This window comes from Paroedura picta, chromosome 4, assembly GCF_049243985.1.
Source record: "Paroedura picta isolate Pp20150507F chromosome 4, Ppicta_v3.0, whole genome shotgun sequence".
Lineage (NCBI taxonomy): Eukaryota > Metazoa > Chordata > Lepidosauria > Squamata > Gekkonidae > Paroedura > Paroedura picta.
In genome coordinates, this window is record NC_135372.1 from 79859035 (window position 1) to 79879096 (window position 20062).

General features: G+C 40.7%; 1 protein-coding gene across 3 annotated transcripts in view; it reads left to right on the forward strand.

The window, feature by feature from the left end:
• Positions 1–20062, forward strand: part of USP24 (ubiquitin specific peptidase 24) — a 95744-nt gene that overhangs the window by 60906 nt on the left and 14776 nt on the right. For all 3 annotated transcript variants that reach the window (XM_077333607.1, XM_077333606.1, XM_077333605.1), the window contains exons 39-53: positions 490–681; positions 3584–3701; positions 5094–5238; positions 5498–5617; positions 7007–7132; positions 7326–7424; positions 7527–7609; positions 10005–10146; positions 12097–12216; positions 12724–12944; positions 13660–13784; positions 15005–15146; positions 16943–17093; positions 19480–19575; positions 19815–19918. In XM_077333607.1, the coding sequence (XP_077189722.1) occupies positions 490–681; positions 3584–3701; positions 5094–5238; positions 5498–5617; positions 7007–7132; positions 7326–7424; positions 7527–7609; positions 10005–10146; positions 12097–12216; positions 12724–12944; positions 13660–13784; positions 15005–15146; positions 16943–17093; positions 19480–19575; positions 19815–19918 (1984 nt within the window). The remainder of the gene's footprint in view (positions 1–489; positions 682–3583; positions 3702–5093; positions 5239–5497; positions 5618–7006; positions 7133–7325; positions 7425–7526; positions 7610–10004; positions 10147–12096; positions 12217–12723; positions 12945–13659; positions 13785–15004; positions 15147–16942; positions 17094–19479; positions 19576–19814; positions 19919–20062) is intronic.

Genomic DNA, 20062 nt, shown 5'->3' on the forward strand with positions numbered 1-20062 from the left:
CATTTCCTATATTTGTCAGGTTAAAAGCGTGCAGGAGCCGCTTGTAACACTGCTCTTGGGGATGGAAATTATACCACAGAGCTGCCTTGTCTAGTTCATGCTGCTTTATAAAACTGTAGTAGTCTAACAAGGCAGCTCCAAGGTATTTTTACAGCATGTGAAAATGTGCAGGAGACTGAGCTATCATGGGACTATTTGAAAAGATGTCTTGAATGCTTCATTTCATGGTAGCATCCCTAATCTAAGTTGCCATGTTCGATAGTATTGGCATTAATAATTTCAGGTGTTGTTCTGCGTTATATCTTTGTAATGATAATGAAGCTCTCACTAATGTCATTTTCAAAGTGTAGAGCTAAGTTTATGTTAGATATTTGTTCTTAGATGAAACAGGATTAACCTCATTTTAATTATGATAAACTGATTCCTTTGCGCTGTTCTATCAATAGTATCTGTGGGCTGAATTTCTCTCCCCTTGTTTTCATTCCTTAGCTTCAGAAATGGAACAGCTAAAGATTAGCCCAGCCGCCATGTTGGAGGATGAGATCACATGGCTGGATAACTTTGAACCTGTCCGTGCAGCGGAGCATGAAACCAGTGAAGCTGACAATGTTTTATTGGCTGGCCACTTGAGGCTCATTAAGACTCTTCTCTCACTGTGTGGGGCTGAGAAAGAAATGCTTGGTAAATATATATTTCTGTTATGGGCTTCTACAACACATTAGCTTTATGCTCATTTCTTCCTTCATCACTGCTTGGGGTTGCTTGGGTTTGGGACAAGCAGTAGGTCAGTTTAGCCTTTCATTTGGTAGCGGAACAGCAAAAACCATAATTTATTTATTTACACTATTTATGGTCCACCTTTACTGAGACTCAAGGCAAATCACACGAAGTCAGTACAGTCAACAGGATGAGATATCCAGTAAACAGTGCAATAGGATTCAGATTGTGGACATGTAGAACCAAGCAGAAATCTGAAAAGAGAATTTAAGCCAAGCATAATATTAACATCATGCATTAATCAGTGCAAAAATTACATTACAGGATCCTATTTAGTATAGTAGTAATATAGACCACCCTCCCTCTGTGTAGCTAAATATATTTCTGAACCACTGTTTACAATCTAACTGTATTACCACTGTAGAAAAGCTCTCTTGAATATTTCAGCTTTGTGTAGCTCCTAGAAAACCAGGAGAGTGAAGAAAGCATAGCCTTTCCTTTGCTTTTGGTAAAGGATTTCTGTTGTCATGTTTGACGGTATAGGCAGCCACTCCATGGTACATCTTCAAGGTTACCAATGTATTATTTTGGATCATTTGTTGTCTTTTGCACACTAGCTGCGTATTTCTACCATCTAATCATCCCACAACAGCGTAGAGCATTTACGTTAGCTAGAACTAATGCTCTATCTTCTGCTGTGCTCTATGGGAGATTTCAACAGGTCCCACATTCAGCTAGGTTGTGCCCCTGTTGTGAACAGTGCTGTATGTATAGAATCAATTACACATGTTTTTTTCCATTGTCAGTTTTATTTCTCGATCTGAGCTAAATTTCTTAACTCACTGCTGTGTAAAAAAGAACTGCACTCGGATTAATTTAAGATTCAGTTTCTTTTGACATCCCAGAACCCTGATATAATTGAATCAATTGCGAAGTTTTTATATCTTGCCATGAAAGATCATGGATGTATCTTGTCTTACTCTAAAGCATTATTTCTGCCTTTGTTTACTCTGTATAGCAGTGGATCCTTTTGCACTTTCTCTTTTTATATTGTACTTTTATATGCTATTAAAGGCTTGTTTGTTGCTGTTATCTTTTGCTCACTATTTCCCAGGCATTTGTTATGAATGACGTTAGCTGTAAAACTTATAAATGTATTCACTTTTTATTCTGGAGGACCCAGCCCATCGGGACTTCTGCATTGTTGGTAGACTTTAGTGTCTTACTAGGGATGGGTAAAAAAGAGAGTATTTTTTGTGTGTATTGAAGAAGAAGAAGAAGAATTGGTTCTTATATGCCGCTTTTCCCTACCCGAAGGAGGCTCAAAGCGGCTTACAGTCGCCTTCCCATTCCTCTCCCCACAACAGACACCCTGTGGGGTGGGTGAGGCTGAGAGAGCGCTGATATCACTGCTCGGTCAGAACAGTTTTATCAGTGCCGTGGTGAGCCCAAGGTCACCCAGCTGGCTGCATGTGGGGGAGCGCAGAATCGAACCTGGCATGCCAGATTAGAAGTCCACACTCCTAACCACTACACCAAACTGGCTCTCCAAATATCATCCAAATATCAATATTTCTTGATACCAATAGCAATTTGGTATCTGAGGTCCTTTGAATGCCTTGAACTGCCACAGCTCCAAGTGAACTGATTGACTTCAAGGCATTTAAACGGATCTTGGTCCCTTTAAATGCCTTGGACTCAGATTTCACTGCAAGCCATGACTTTGTGGCTTGGAGTGAATTCTGACTCCAAGACATTTAAAAGGACTTGGTCCAAGGCATTTAAAGGTGCTTTTAAATGTCTTAACTCCATCTATCTGGTGGTCAGGAGTTTTCAGACTCAGCCATTTCAGTAGCCAGGAGAATGGCAAAAAACCCTCTCAAAATCCATCTGAATTAATATCCAGAAAATAGCATATTGGTATTTCAGGTATTAATTTAGTCGGATTGTATGTTTTTTGTTTGTTTGGGATTGGGGGGGGGTTGGGCGGGGGGTTGCTATTTATCATTTCAGTACTGATATTTTTTCCCACTTTGGTTTAGCCAACTGCACACCCTCTACTTCCTACCAATGAAAGATGGCTTATTGGTAGCAGTCTTATGTAACTTAAAGAAGTTGATAGCAAAAGAGAAGTTACAGCCTTCTTCCCAGAAGGTTTGGGTAAAAAGCACTACTGAGTTAAGAAGCTTGAAGGTCCAGGAACTGCACCTTATCCAGAAGTAGATAAAAAATCAGCGATTGTTTCAGGCTGAAGTCTTAATTTTGTCATAGCAGTGTATTTCTTTTGAAGCAGCCATGGGGCATTGACACTTTGCCTTTTACTACAGCTGTAGGAACCTGTCCATTTGTGTTTTCTAACATGTTTCAGGTTTTTGTTCATAAGAAGGGGAAGATCTGTCAAACTATGAAGTCTCTTCAAATACATTGACTGATATATTGTGATTTTGTGTATTACTTTTGATGAAGAACATCTTTGAACCAGACTGCTCACCTGCAGATAATAACATGACTCATGCACCCTGGGATAGTCTGTGGTTTAAAGGCTGTCTGTAAAATCATGCCATGAGTATAATTGCATTGAATAGTTTTAGCCTACATTTTGATTTACTGTTTCTAAAGCCAATAACAGCCTGTTTTTAAATAAACCAACCTAAAATATACCTAAATTAACACTTTCAAATGAACGCTGTTGACTGTGTTCTGTTTTCATTCTCTGTAATCCTTTCCTGTTCTTTTCTTAGCTGCACTGATGGGTTCCTGAGATTTTAATTGGAACTGTATATAAGTAGTTCATATGCCATGGCACTGAACACAGTGATCACTCCCAAGAATGCTCACAACCATTTTCCGTATGTTGTGTTCACAGGCTCTTCTTTAATCAAACCGTTATTAGATGACTTCCTCTTCCGAGCCTCTCGAATTATTCTGAACAGCCATTCTCAAGCTGGCAGTGCTGCTGTTACTCAGCAAGACTTTCACCCCAAGTAAAGAGTGTATTGGTTTATTGTGGGGGTAAACAAGATCTACAGACTTGTGGGGAGGAAGCTTTATTTAAAGCTTGTGCTTAGAGCTTTTACTGTCAGCTTATTGACAATAATAAAAACCATTTGAGGTCTCATTTTAAGTTTAAATATATCACCAACATTTCATCATCTGAAGGGAGGAACACATCAATGTTATTGCTGTTTCCTGAGACAACTGGAAATTAAGTAGCAGAAAACTCATATGGTCCCTAAGGAGTCTACTAGGGAACATATTGAAAGTGTGGTTAATTTATAATTCTGTATTGCTCCCATAGGCCCTGTGTTAAACTTTTACAAGGAGGTGTTGCTTTCACATTTGAAGTCATTTAGCTTTTTAGATGGTATTAAGCGACCAATCATGAATTCCTTCCTAGAGTTTATAAGGCATATCTCATGTTTATTATCCATGTGGAAGCAATCCAAGCATCTCATCACAGTATACCTAGAGCAAGCCTTTGTTGCTCTACGGATTACAAAGAATATGAGTAATTTCTGCTCAGCTCCAGTCACACAATGGACATAAGTGTAATTTGTTTAGGGTTTCACTCAGCACAATACCAGGAGGTCCCCTTCTGTTGCTCAGATGTACACTGATTTCCTGAACTTTGAGGATTTAAATCAAAAATCTAAACCCATTTTTTCCATTAATCCCTTTGTTCAAAATTGCCATTTACTAAAAATGTTGATGTAGTGATAAATATGTAGATCCCGTGTAGACTGCCAGATGAAACAATGGTTTTAAAATTGATCTGCACAGATAGATGTTAAATTTGATCTTAGTTATGTTCAGGAACTTCTGGAAGTGGGTCATTTATTGCAGTGGTCCCCAACCTGCGGCCTGTGGCCCAGTGCCGGGCCGCGAAGGCCTTGACGCCGGGCCGCGGCTTCTTCCCTCCCCTGGCCAAAGTGAGAAGCTCGCCAGGCCGCGAGTAAATCGGCCGTCGAAGCGGCCGATTAGCTTGCGGCCTGGCAAGCTTCTTGTTTCAGGCAGGGGAGGGAAGAGAAGCTTGCCGAGCCGCAAGCTAATCGCCCGCTTTGGTGGCCGATTTGCTGGCGGCCCAGAGAGGCCAGGAGGTGAAGCCGCGGCCGCCGGCATGGCGGCGGCGCAAACGCGCATGCGTGGACTGCCGCGCACACGTGTTTGCGCCCCTGCCGGGCGCAAACGCACATGCGCAGCAGTCCGCATACGCGCGTTTGCGCTGGGGCTGCCGCGCATGCGCGGGCCCCCAGGCCGCCCTCTCCCCACTCTCCAGAGCAGCGGTCCGTGGCAGCTGAAAGGTTGCGGACCGCTGATTTATTGGAATAATAACAACTATAGCATTTTTATGGGTGCTTTTTATTATCCCTTTCTAGATGCAGCACGGTGAATAGTCGATTAGCAGCATATGAAGTGCTTGTAATGTTGGCTGATAGCTCACCTTCCAATCTTCAGCTTATTACAAAAGAACTACTTTCTATGCACCACCAGCTTGATCCAGCTCTTTCCAAAGAGTTTGATGTAAGTATGCAATTCCTTTGATGCAAGTAGAATTATTCACTGGAATCATGTTTGTATAATAAATAAATGACAGATAGGTTAATCATACTGACTTGCAATAATGGCATATAGCAATATGGAGTGACTATTTTAAGTCTAAACCAGAAATCTTCAGTTTGGGATAGAATTTTATATTTGCTTATGCTTGTATTCAATCTTCTGTGCTGCAAATTAAGCCAGTTTCTTTCCCCTTGTGCTCATATCCTCCCCTACCCTCCAGTATCTCCCACCTGTAGATGGTCGATCTGTTTCAGGATTTGTGGGACTGAAGAATGGTGGAGCCACATGTTACATGAATGCAGTTTTCCAACAGCTCTACATGCAGCCAGGACTACCTGAGGTACTGCATATTCTTGCTTCTCATAAGATGCCTCTACATAGCAGGATTGTGAGTACAATCACCTAGTACAGTGAAAAAACAGATCACAACTCGTAGCACAGCACCTTTGTGAAGGGGTGCACCTGCTACTTTGAGTCTTATACATGGAAAGAATCCATATGTCTCAACAACCTCCACATCAGCTCTTCCTCAGCAGAGAAGATATTTGTGACATAGAAGACGACAGGGAATGAAAATGTGAAAGATCACGCCCTGATCATATTGGGCTACTCAATTTGCAAACGGGTCCCTTCCTCTCCACCTTAGATGATTCTGTGCCTCTCTCCCTTTTCTTGTCAAAGGTGCTCAGTTCTTTTCATCTGAGCTAACTCATAGTTCTACCAGTGTTCTTCAAACATTGTTACTTGGAGGTGAAAAGAGTCCTGCAAACACAAGGCCCTGACCTTCTATCTCAACAGAACAGCGGACTTTTATAGGAATCCCTCTCTTTTTATGTAACAGGGAAAGGGGGCACAATCCCTCTTTCATGAGGAGAGGGACAGCCTATAAATCAAAATATAAATAAAATTATAAATGAGTAGATGTCTTCATTCATTTTGCTTTACTGCTAGCTGGCAAAACAGCCAGTAGACCATCCTACAAGCCACTGTTCCAGGGTTTTGGCAAGACCTACGTTTTTTTTTGCTAAAGCCATTCTTCAGTGTCTGCAAAAACAAGTTGTTTACCTATAACTGACGTTTTTTGAGTTGTCATCACATGACCTACCTGCATTCCCCACAAGAGGTGTTTTCCTATTTCTTTCCTGCATTTGGTGGGAGGATAACAAAGCAAGAAGTCAGCTCCACCTTCTCTAAACATGTGTGTTGCCAGTGGGTGATGTCAGAGTTAAATAAAAAAGCTCCTTAAGTTTACCACCAGAATTTCCTCTAGTTTGAATCTGTGTACACTTAGTGTGACTGCACTGGTGATTTCAAATAATATCAGTTGAAGAAGAAGAGTTGTTCTTATATGCCAATTTTCTCTCTACCCAAAGGGGTCTCAAAGTGGCTTACAATCGCTTTCCCTTTCCTCTCCCCACAACAGACACCCTGTGAGGTAGATTAGGTTAGGCTGAGAGAGCCCTGATATCACTGCTCGGTCAGAACAGTGTTATCAGTACTATGGTGAGCCCAAGGTTACCCAGCAGGCTGCATGTGGGGGAGCACAGAATCAAACTCGGCTCACCAGATTAGAAGTCCGAACCACTACGCCAAGCTGGCTCTTGGTGTAAATAGCCTGTTCATACTATACTATCCTGGCAGCTAAAAAAGTACAAATGATATATGTTTCATTGGGAATTAAAACTGCTTAATACATTTTTATTAAACTGTGTAACAACTTTTTCTAAAGGCTTTGCTTTCGATTGATGATGATATGGACAATCCAGATGACAGCGTATTCTATCAGGTTCAGTCTCTCTTTGGTCATCTGATGGAAAGCAAGCTACAGTATTATGTACCTGAAAACTTCTGGAAGGTAATTTTTTTCCCTTTCATTGATTCATTCAATTGGTGCCTTTCTCCTCTTTAACATGTAGATTTTAGCCAAGCCATGTCAGAAAACTATTTGAGAGAGAAAAAAAGGAATATTGCTACATTTCTATCACTGCTGAATTGAAATTACCTCAAGGTTCTAAAACAACTGTACAAAATGTGCTTATATTTTGTAGATCTTCAAGATGTGGAACAAAGAGCTTTATGTACGTGAACAGCAAGATGCTTATGAGTTCTTCACCAGTCTTATAGATCAGATGGATGAATACCTGAAGGTAGTATTTGTGTTTGCTACCATGGAGTGTGCTAATTCTCTTTGATTGTTAGCATCATATGCATTTTATAAATTTCTTGCTGGCACTTTCACTATCTTACAGAAAATAGGGCGAGACCAGATATTTAAGAACACTTTCCAGGGCATCTACTCTGATCAAAAGATCTGTAAGGACTGCCCTCATAGGTGAGTAAATTGGGTGTCCTGTCAGCTGTCTACTTTCAAATAGAGAACATTATATCAAACATCAGCTGTCAGTGGAAAGAGTACAGTCACTTAGTTCCTTCCTGACCTGAGAAACATCCCTGATTGCTGGTTTGCACTGGTTGCCAGTTTGCTTCCGGATCTAGGTATTGTTTTTGACCTTTAAGGCCATACATGGCTTGGTTCCTACCTACCTGCGGGACTGCTTACTTGCTTATGCCCCCCCCCCGACAGGGCACTTCGGTCTGCAGGTATGACTCTGCTGGTTGTCCTGGTACCCCAGGAGGTACACCTGGCCTCAAGCAGGGCCAGGGCTTTTTCAGTCCTGGCCCCTACCTGGTGGAATTAGATCCCAGAAGAGCTGCAGGCCCTGATGGAGCTTTCTCTGAAAGACAGAGCTTTTCCACCAGGTGTGTGGTTGAGGCTGGGTGGAGAGGCCGAGGTTATAAGATCGGGCCCCCGTCCCCCTCCAGGGTCCCTGGGCTTGGTGGTAGATCGTGTCCAGGACCATTGGTCCAGCGACTCCCCTGTGTTATATCATATGCAACAGTGACAGCTTGACTGTGGGTACCGAGGCATTGGAGGCGTGGGGGAGGAGATTTGTATTTTAACCACCATCGATTTCTGATTTGGGGCAATTATTGTAACCTGGCTTGATGTTTTCAGGGTGTTTTATCAATGTATTATGATATAGTTTATTGATTGTAAACCTCCACGAGCCAACTTTGCTGGGAGTAGAAGGAGAGAGAGAAAGAGTCTGCCTCTCTCACATCATATGCCATTTCAGCCACTCTCCATGTCCAGATAGGCTCTGCAAAGAATTCCATCTTGCAGGCAGGTGAAAAGAGCTTCCACCCCGACAACAGAACATTTTGGTGATGGCCCCACTTGTTGCAAAGACTTCTAGATAATTTCAGAAGGACCCACACAGAGTTAAATATCCAGAGGCTTTGAAAAGTAGAACTATTTAAATAAGCCTTTTAATGAAAGTGGTTATTGAAGGTGGCAGAACGTGGTGTGTGTGTGTGTGAGTATTAAGTGCTGTCAAGGCAATTCCGACTTACGGCAGTCCTATGAATAATGACCTCCAGGACATCCTACCATTAACAACCTTGCAGACTGAGGCCGTGGCTCTTTTGATTGAGTCAATGCATCTCATGTTGAGTCTTTTTCTTTTCCTGCTGCCTTCAGCTTTTTCTAGCATTGCTATCTTCTCCAGCTGTCTTCTCAAAGCACAATAGCCTCTGTCTTTCTGGCTTCAAGGGTGGTTTCAGGCTTGATTTGATCTAAAACCCACCTATTTGTCTTTATGGCAATCAATAGTATCCATAAAACTCTCCTGCAACGCCACATTTCAAAGGAATCTACTTTCCTTGTCCAACTCTTACACTCCTACATAGCAGTGAGGAGTTCTGTATTATGCATTATCTTGGTCACCAACGATGCATCTTTATACTTCAGGATCTTTTCTAGCCCTTACCAGTCTCAGTCTCCTGATTTCTTGGGTGCAGTCTCCCTTTTGGTTACTGACAGAGGAAAGGAATAGAAAATCTTTTAACTATTTCAGTTTCTTCATTGTCAACCTTGAAGTTGTGTAATTCCTCAGAAATCATTACTTTTGTCTTTTTGATGTTCAGCTATAATTTCTTCTTTAACCTTCATCAGTAGTCACCTCAAGTCTTCACTAATTTCTCCTAGTAGTTTAATGGTAATTGTGATATATATTGTATTTTATTCTTTCTGTCAGTAAGTTTATTCTGCAGTTTTCTTGGTTTTAATATCTGTAGCCCATCTTGTGTCCCATCAGGAGAGTGGCATGAAAGAAGTAATATAAATGATTAAGGTAGCCTCCTTGTAACTGTTTTAATGTCTACTCTCTGAATAGCCAGAATTTCCCTCTGCCATGTCAGTTGTAGAGTAATGCACCAGACAAGGAATTCTAGGACAATTCAGTGTCAGTTAAAGCAGAAAGCTTTGTTAGTTTGCTGACACTAGAAACATTCATCCTAACATTCTGGCTGTGTTTTCCCTCTGTCCTGTGTGAATGCCATGCCCCTGGTAAGCAGTGACTACAAGTTTCACTTCAAGGCTATTGACTATGGCTGATGCTGACCAGAGCTTCAAACTGGTCAAGAGCTAACCATGGTTAGTGTGGACATAATTTTGCAAAATGGGTAGTGCTGCCAAGGAAAGTGGGAATTCACAGGAGAAGAGGAGTTGAGCTCATAACCCACCTTGGTAGGAGGTGAGCAGCAGTGTGTTCACAGCAGACAACTGCAAAAGATGCTGCTTATGAGGGGCTTCTATTAAACAAAATGACCAAAAAATGTTTAGTTTTGCATGCCAGATTTTATTTTTATCTTCCTCCTCAATGCAGGTATGAACGAGAGGAAGCTTTTGTTGCTCTTAACCTTGGAGTGACTTCATGCCAAAGCTTGGAAATTTCCCTGGATCAGTTTGTTAGAGGAGAAGTTCTGGAAGGAAGTAATGCTTACTATTGTGAGAAATGTAAAGAAAAGGTATTGCTTTTTCCCTAGTTAAACATTAAAGCATCTTTTTTTTTTTAGTATGGCAAGGCTTTGGCCTGAAGATTGAATCCAACCTGGGGAGGTATTTCTCACATTTTTGTGCTCCCCTTTCATCATTTGCAGTTAATTCTCCCAATGATTCTGTTATAGTTCCTTTCACATACAAATGATTGCATTATCATAATGGTGAGGCTGGTAGGTGTTCAATAGAAGTACTTTGAGGATGATTCTGTGGGAAATTCAATATGGACAATATCATAATGGAATTAAAATTAAAATGGCTTTTTTAGAGAGCCAGCTTGGTTAGGATTGCGGACTTCCGATCTGGCGAGCCGGGTTTGATTCCACGCTCCTCCACGTGCAGCCAGCTGGGTGACCTTGGGCTCTCCATGGCGCTGATAAAACTGTTCTGACCGAGTAGTAATATTAGGGCTCTCTCAGTCCCACCCACCTCACAGGGAGTCTGTTGTGGGGAGAGGAAAGGGAAGGCGACTGTAAGCTGCTTTGAGCCTCCTTTGGGTAGAGAAAAGCAGCATATAAGAACTGACTCTTCTTCTTCCATAAGAAACACTTGTCAGCTTGACCCGGGAGTCAGTTAGTACCTTGCTTCAGAATTCACAACATAACATCAGCAGGTTACAGGATCCCTGATAGCTCTTGCTTTGAAGCATCTGTTAACATTTTCTTCTATGCAGATCGTTCAAGAACCACTTGAAATAAAATTCTTTTGGAATATTCTCACTGCCTAATGGACTGTTATTCTTGTAGTAGTCTTACTGCAAAAAAAAACTTTACAAAATTTGTAGTATCAATATCAGATTTTCAGTATTGCGTGTATTGCAAAGAAACAATGTAGCTATCATGAACAGTGACAACAGGAAGTTTAAATGAAATAGTTTAGCTTTGGAATATTGTTAATTTGGGAAAGGACAGAAAAAGCATACTTGTAAGGCTTATTTGACCAGAATTCTTGCATTAATAAATACTTGTGTAATGACTTGCATGCGTTCTTCGGTGATATTTTTTTTTTTATTATTGATTTTTTATTCAATCTTTGATTATTGACAATAGTTGTTCATGTTATAATTACATTTCTCATTTTCTCCCTCCCTCACTCCACCCCCACCCTCCACCCTACCTGCCGTTTCCTTATAACTCTTTCAACCATGTACACAGCTTCTTGATCCCGCTCAAGGCTTTATTCTTACTCTCCCTGTTCCCAGTCGACCTCAACCAATGGAAATACTTTGTCCAATTACTATTTATCCTTTCCTTTTTCTCTTCCCATAAGGCCTCCCCTCTTAAACAGATCACAATTTCAGAGCTAACATCCTCATAGAGATACTGAAACCAGCTTTCCCATGTCCACTTTGATTTATCTTTCCATCCCCTAGCAACAGCGGCTTGTATTGCAAGTACCATGGCTTTATATAATTTGAGATCCTTTTTTTCCTTTAAATCATATCCCAAAATACCTGCAAACAACATATTTGCTTCTTTCACTATTGTAATTCCTAGAATATTTTCCATTTCCTGAATTATATTTCTCCAATATCCAGAAACTTCGGTACACTCCCACCACATATGTATATAATATCCCTTATCCTTTGAAGCATTTATGCAAACATAAATCTATTCTTTTGAAAGGGCTGCGCGCTCTGGCGCAGTGTGGCCACTTCGACGATCACCAAAGCCTAAGGGGGGGCTGGCGGCAGGGCGGCGGCCAGCATCCGCACACAGATGCAAAACTGTGGGCAGGCTCCAGGTGGCGTGCCGCCACCAGTGCCGTCCCTCCTCTCTGCGCCAAGGCGCTGGCTGCCTCAGGCTTCGGTGATTGCCGAAGCAGCCAAACTGCGCCAGAGCATGCAACCCTAATAGGAAGTGTCATAGTAGCTGCTAAAATGACTGTATAGCTGGAGGTGACTCTTCTCTATTTTTAAGAGAACTACAGTGAAACGGACGTGCATTAAAGCTCTTCCCAGTGTGTTGGTGATCCACCTGATGAGATTTGGATTTGACTGGGAAAGTGGACGTTCCATTAAATATGATGAACAGATAAAAGTAAGCATAAATGTTCTTTATGTCCCTATGGGCTGCTTTTCTCGTCTCTTTTTTATTTCCTCTATACCAAGTAGGCATGTTACCAGTGGAATAATGTTCTTTTATATATACTATTTTATATATACTTGAGGATCAATTGATAGTTCCTTGCTAGACATCCAGAATACCTTAAATTGTTTAAGTTAAAAGTCTACAGAAATAATTTTAAAGTTCCATGTTAGGTTCTGGAAAAACTTTCAAACTTGCTTGTTTCCTACTGTCTGTTCCATTTAATATTTTATTTTAAACTTAAGTGCTAGATTATTGCAGGCATGTAATAACATGCAGTATAGAACGTATACGTATTTATTTATTTTATTAAATTTATATACCGTCATCTCCTGCGGCTCAGTGTGGTTTACCTTGCAATTTATGGAGCAGTCATCATTTTGAACATATAATAATTGAGAACACAAATACCTCTGATAGCAGATTTTAAAGGTTAATCTGAAGGTTTTTTTTAAACAGTTCCCCTGGATGCTGAACATGGAACCCTATACAGTTGCAGGAATGGCTCGCCAAGATTCTTCTTCAGAAGTTGGTGACAGTGGGCGAAATGTAGATCAGGGGGGTGCAGGATCTCCCCGGAAGAAAGTTGCCCCTACGGAAAACTATGAACTGGTTGGCGTGGTTGTGCACAGCGGGCAGGCACACGCTGGTCACTACTATTCCTTCATCAAAGACAGAAGGTAATGAGACTGCACAGGGATTACCAGTACAGAAGAAACTCAGTTCTTTCCAAGTTGTCTTTTACAAGGCTGGAATCTGTAGCCTTTCAGGCTACAGTGTGTAATAAATGTGGCCGTTTAGACTAGCTGTTCTCTGCACATGTTTTAAGGACAGGGGAGAGCTTACTGTTGCTTTGCTTTTGTCTGCAGTGCTAGGCTAGTTATTCTCTGATGAGTTGCTTGAGTGCATTAAGGCATGAGTCACTTTTCTGGTCATTTTATTTTTTGCGACAAGCAATGATAATCATTCTAATGAATTAAAAGGCTGCTTTCGGAAACCTTACTGAATCAGTGCTGTCTGGTTTATCAATATTCTTATTTTACAGTTGGGACTATCAGCTAGTAATGAGTGCCTAAGACTTTCCGCTGAGTTATGGTGCTAAGCTAATACAATAATTCTACAATAAGCACTGCCTTATTCATGCCTCTTTTTGTACAACAGATTTAGAACATGTCTCTGGATTAATTCAGCACTGTGAGGGCTTGAGTCAACCATCTTGTTTTGCTCTTCTGATTAATTTGAATTCACGAGCTTGCTCCATATTAAAATTTAATATGCCTTCTCAATATAAATGATCTCTTTGCTAGCTATGTTAACAGAGTATTAGGAATCTTGTGGGAGACCCATAAGCCTTCAAACTTAGTAGCTAACATTGCCTGTATTTTTGTTACCCAGGGGATGCGGGAAAGGAAAATGGTACAAATTTAATGATACTGTTGTTGAAGAATTTGAGTTGAATGATGAAACACTGGAGTATGAATGCTTTGGTGGAGAGTATAGACCAAAAGTTTATGATCAGTGTAAGTATTAATTTGGAATTTTTCACTTTCAGTTGCATTTAAAACTTCCAAGTCTCAGGGTTTGGTTAACCATAAAACATATATAAATAGCTTCAGTGTTCTTTTAATACCTGGGACCATGTAGAACTTTGAAAATATGATGGGGGGAGGAGAAAATACTCTTTGATTTCTTAATATACTTAACAAGTGTGGTTTCAATTTTCTGAAACTGCATAAATACAAGAACTTTATCCAATAATTTGTTACCTCTCTTTAGAAAATGTCAGGCACATTAAGGATATACTTGTATTCTTTAACAGTTCAGTCATGGTGTGAAGCCAAGTGATGGTTGGCCTTGCTTCTCTCTCTTTTGTGCAACTTGGAGAAGGCCTGCACTCTGTGTCTTTGTACACTTCCTTCACCATTGCCTGCACATATTCAGGCACCAGTGCTGGAAAACTTACATTTGTTAAAAACTGATTCTACAGAATGAAATACATTATGTGCTTGTAAAAAATGTAGAATGCCCACAGTCTTTCTTATAATGTTCATCTTATACTGGCCAAATGTGTTCTTACCAACATGTCTGGTGAAAGAATTGCTACTCATGCACACTTTTGCTGCATAAGCTTGTCTTTCTTAAGAACAAACAGACTATATGAAGGTGTCAAGAAGAATGCTCTCCATATAGGCATATGTAACTCCCATATATACTAAATCAGGCAATTCAGGGTCGGCATTGTCTACTCAGATTGGCAGCAGCTCTCCAGAGTCTCACATCACCTGCTCCAGATTCCTTTAATTGGAGGTTCCATGGATTAATCTTCCTAGGAACTTGTGCATGGATCGCAGATGCCCTATAATTGAGCCACAGCCCCACCCCATGAATTTGGGAAACAAGATGTTGTTACTACGCCCTTCATATATGTGATATCCTTCTTTGAATGCTTGTAGACACTTGATTGCCACTATTGTTTGTGCCTCTTTGAGATTAGAATATATTTACTGTAATGGAAGACCTATTTACTGGGTAATCTTGGATCAGTAACTTTGTTACAGCCTCAGCTATCTCCCAGAGCGGTTGCGAGGTTAAGATGGAAAAGGAAGGAACCATGTATAAAGCCCTGAGCTCCTTGGAGCAAGGGTGTAATGAAAGATGCTGAATAAATACAAATAAATCAGAAATTGCGGATGGACTTATATTCCTTCTTCAGAAATCAAATAATTCATTTTCTTTACAGCAAACCCATATCCTGATGTTCGGCGTCGATACTGGAATGCATACATGCTCTTTTATCAGAGAGTCTCTGATCAGAACTCTCCTGTCCTGCCAAAGAAAAGCCGAGTCAGTGTTGTGCGTCAGGAAGCAGAGGATCTCTCCTTGTATGTTTTCCCTCCTCCAACTTTACCCATTTGATTAAGAGACAAATAAATTCTTTACTAGTGTGCTGTATCTTTTAAAAAAATGTAACTTTCAAACGGGTTACTAGTTCCGTGGGGAAATCTAAAAAATTTCCTACTGTTTGTAGAACTTTGGCTTTGAATGGTTTCTGAGAAGGTATTTTTGGGGTCAGGGAAAGTTATAAAGTTTAGGAGACAAGTATATACACAAAAGGGCTGCAGTACTAAATTGTTTTGAAGGCTTAATCTTGTAATATCTGCAACATATCTCTATTTTAATACTAGCCTGAATAAACCTGAATTACCCATGTCATCCTAATGGAAGAAGAAGAAGACTTGGTTCTTATATGCCGCTTTTCTCTACCCGAAGGAGTCTCAAAGCGGCTTACATTCACTTCCCCTTTCCTTTTCCCACAACAGGTAGGTAGGTGAGGCTGAGAGAGCCCTGATACTTCTTGATCAGAACAGCTTTATCAGAGCTGTGGCGAGACCAGCATCACCCAGCTGGTTGCATATGGAGAAGGAGCAGGGAATCAAACCCAGCTCACCAGATTAGAAATCCGCACTCCTAACCGCTACACCAAGCTGGCTAGCATAGTTGTTGTCAGAGTGGTTTTCTCTTTGTCTTGCTGCTGCTTTTTCATGATCACTTTATTAAAGTGATTTTTAGTGTATAGTTAGACAAAAGAGAATAGAGAGGTTGCTACAAAAACATCTGTTTTAGGAGATGTAGCCATAGTAATAACTAAACAGTTAATTGATGGGACCTCTAAGATGTATTCCTTCATCTCATGGAACAACCAGTTATTATAATAATAATTTTTTAAAGTGTAGTTTCCCTTTACCAGGCCCTGGTGTTGACGTGTGTCAGATCTGGTGTCAACATGAAAGCAGTGGAAAGTGTCATCAAGTCACAGCAGACTGATGGTGCCCCATAGGGTTTTAGAAGAAAGAGATAAACAAAGACAGTGTGCCCAGGCCTGTATCTGTGTAGCACCCCTGGAATCCCTTGGTGGTCTCCCATCCAAGTACTCAGCCAGGGCCAACCCTGCTTTGCTGATGAGATCAGGCTAGACTGGGCAATCTGGGTCAAGGCACTGATATACTGGTCTGGCTGTGTATAAAAGAAGCGTAATAAATGCAGCTTGGTGCATTTAGCAGCTTTGTGCTTGGAGCCCGCTTGGTGCAGTGGTTAAGAGCGGCGGCTTCTAACTTGGAGAACTGGATTTGATTTCCTGTTCCTCACATGGAACGACCTGGGTGACCTAGTCACAGTCCTGTTAGAGCTGTTCTCACAGAGCAGTTCTCTCTCAACCTCACCTTCCTCACAGGGTATCTGTTGTGGGGAGAGGAAGGGAAGGCAATTGTAAGCCACTTTAAAACTCCTTTGGGCAGTGAAAAGCAAGTTATAAAGACCAACTCTTTCTTCCAAATGTATCCTTATAGGAAAGGAGATATACTGATATTTCATTTAAATATATACGATGCAATCCAAAGCAGAATTACACCATTCTAAGGCCATTGAAGTCACTGGAATTAAAATGATGTAACTGGATAGCATGGATAGTACATTACTATGGTTCTAATCAATAGTTATGAACAATGAAGTGTATATTTTGCTCAGGCCATTCATATACATATAGAATTAATAAAAGTACTATCAAAAGTATTACTAAATGAAGTTAACAGCTGAGTGTTGTTGAACAGTTGCGAATTATGTAGCCAGACACCCTACAGATTGCATTTCAACCTTTTTACCTTGCATGCCTTTTTCTCAGATCTGCACCATCGTCTCCAGAAGTTTCACCACAATCATCACCCCGACCCCATAGGCCCAGTAGTGATCGTCTGTCCATATTGACCAAGCTAGTTAAAAAAGGAGAAAAAAAGGGGTTATTTGTAGAGAAAATGCCGGTTCGGATATATCAGGTAAAAATACTAATGATAGCTGGATATACTGTAGAAGTTTCCAGTTTTTAGAGACTCAGAAAATTAAATATAGGTTGAACGTTGATGGAACATTTAAGTACCTCAAGCAATACCTCTCTGTAAGTATTTTGACATGGGCTTTGCTTTTTAAACAGTCATGTGTGTCCAGATGATGGCTTTCATATGTTACTTTCTGAGGAAAGAATGAAAGCATTTAACAATCAATAAGAATGTATTCTGAGAGCAGAAGACCCAGCCCCACAAAACAAGGGATCAACAGCACTGGTTACTTTTTTCTCTTTATAAAGAGAAAACTGTGAGGATCAAAATCTGTTTTGTAAGAAGAAATGAATATAGATACAATGAGAGTTCTGACATTGGAACGTTGCATTATAAAGTTTTCCCTGTTCGTGGAAAGCAGAGTCCAGGTCACAATAATCACACTAGTTCTGTGGACAGGACCATGCAAATTAATTCATTGTTATATATCAGGCAGTGGGAAGAGGAATTTCACAATTCCCATTTTGTCTGCTCTGCCGCTAGTTTATTTGTCTTTGCCCTCTCTAGAATATTCTAGAATATTCTATTATCCTGGTAGCTTTTTCTGTCTCCTAACTTTTGCACCTTCTGTCACCCCAGCTTGGGGGGGGAGGGTCCCCCTCTAGCAATTTGGCCCACTCTACAACCTGAGAATGTGTCTTACAGGAGAGATATCACTTAAGGCACATAGCCCAGTGCCGGTCACAAGATGCAAAACAGGCAGCTAGCATCATGCTTCAAGGGATGTTGCAAGCTCTCAAAACAGCCTTCTAAGGACCCAACAATGAATTCACAAGTGGTGGTGCTAGTAACAAGGAGAACTATCCAAATCAGAACAGCTTTTCTTAATTCCAACCTTTTTTACAAGTTTTATAAAATAATTGCTACAGTAATGTATATTAAGTGTTTTGAAAGTACTATTGAAAGCCCTAAATTAATACTTTGTTGATATTAATATTAATATCAAAATGTGTAATACTCCCTTAACCAGTACTTGGTATTTATTACACTATACACATTTGTTAGCAGTTATCGACTTAACATTTAAAGACAATTTTTACTGTTTAAAATCTTCAATGTGTTTTGCAGCCCTTAAGAGAATATAAGTTCATTTAAATCTTTTAATAATAGTTCTTCTCCCCCACTTCACCCAGTGAAATACAATGAACAAAGGAAAAAATATGCATAAAAATGTCCTTTTGGGATCAGAACAGAGTTCCATCTGGTCCCCAGCAATAGCACACTAAATGCCACTGAAAAACTCAAGCAAATAGCTGCATGAAGATGGGCCTCTCTTGATGTTTGTGCTCACCATCCCTTGTAATTAAGGATGCACAAAAAACATCGTCTCCCCCCCCCCCCCCAGTTTGAGCCCATTGGGTTTGGTGGGGAAATTGATTTTCCCAAAGAATCCCAGATCTCAATTCTTGTAAGGTTTTTGGATAAAGGATTTTTTAGAAATCCTGAATTTGCCAGGGAGAGGGGGTCTAACAGACCCAAGGATGAATAAAGGGGAAAAAATATGACCTGACTGTGGAGCTCACGTGGCTTCTCCTGCAGTGGGGTTTAAACTGTGCTTCAGGAGAAGCTGGCCCTATGAACTCAACTCCCACCAACCCTGACCTGCCACTTGTTAAACTGAGCTGCCTAGACAATGTAGAACTCTCAGCTCCTGTCCTCCAGCAAATAAGTGTAGATGAATATCCCTAAATAAAAATACTTATAATATTGTGGCAATGATTTTCCATGTTGGCAGCTTTCTGTGAAGAATGTCCACTGTAAACCTAGTGGCAGTCAATTTTAATGCATGACTCAGCTGGTCTGACATTTCCTCTGCCTTTTTGTGTACTTTTCCTGCAGTTGTACCATATCCTTGAGATAGCTAAACCACAAAGCGTACAGTATTTTTCTCACATTTATACCAGGCTCTCTTCCTGATAATTCCTCATTTTTAGCTGCAGGAGGTGATTTTTGCTGACTCTCCACTTGCTGTGGCAGCCCTTCAACTTCGCCCTCATGCTTCTTCTAGGGTCCTCTCTCCTCCAAGGGCAGCATTCCTGGGAGCATATCACATAGTAGAGAGAGGAGGTGGGGAAGTCACATTTCTGTGCACACAATTTAAACAGGATCCAACCCAATGAGCAGCTTATTTCAGTGAATTTTATGACCCTAAAAGACAGCCAATTTAGAGTCCATCTGTACTTCGCTAAATCAGACATGTTGGGTCTTATTTCCTCCTTAGAACATGTTGCTTTTCTAAGAATAACCATTTCTTTGAACAGCATAAGGGTTTTAGAACTTGCCCTTTGGCTTTCATTGAGAAAACCAATTTCATGTATCTTTACAGATGGTGAGGGATGAAAACTTGAAATTTATGAAGAACAGAGATGTCTACAGCACTGACTATTTTAGTTTTGTCCTGTCACTGGCTTCATTAAATGCTGTGAGTAATGAATTCAATCTTTTCTTCTACTGATCTCTCTGGAGTTCATGGGGGGAAAGGAAGTCCACCAGACATTTGCCTAAGCACACTGTGTGGCAGCCCCAGGGAATCCTCCTCATCTTCCTTTAGCATTGTGATGGTTGTCTTGGTACCATTTGGGTTCCCGTCTACCTGCTAGTTGTGTTTAAGAAATATGTGTGAAATAATTTTTGTGATTGTGTATTTTCTCTCACTTTCAGACAAAATTAAAACACCCCCATTACCCATCTATGGCAAGAATGAGTTTACAATTAGCAGTCCAGTTCCTTTTCCAGACATATCTGCGAACTAAGAAAAAACTCAGGTAATGCTTAATTTAAAGTACTTTCTGAGAGAGAATGCTACTATGGCAGCTGTGGGGTAAGAGAGAGAGGGGAAGGCTCTGAGGCAACTGCCTTCAGGATTGAAGAATATCCCATCCCCCACCCAGGCCTTTCCTATAGATTCT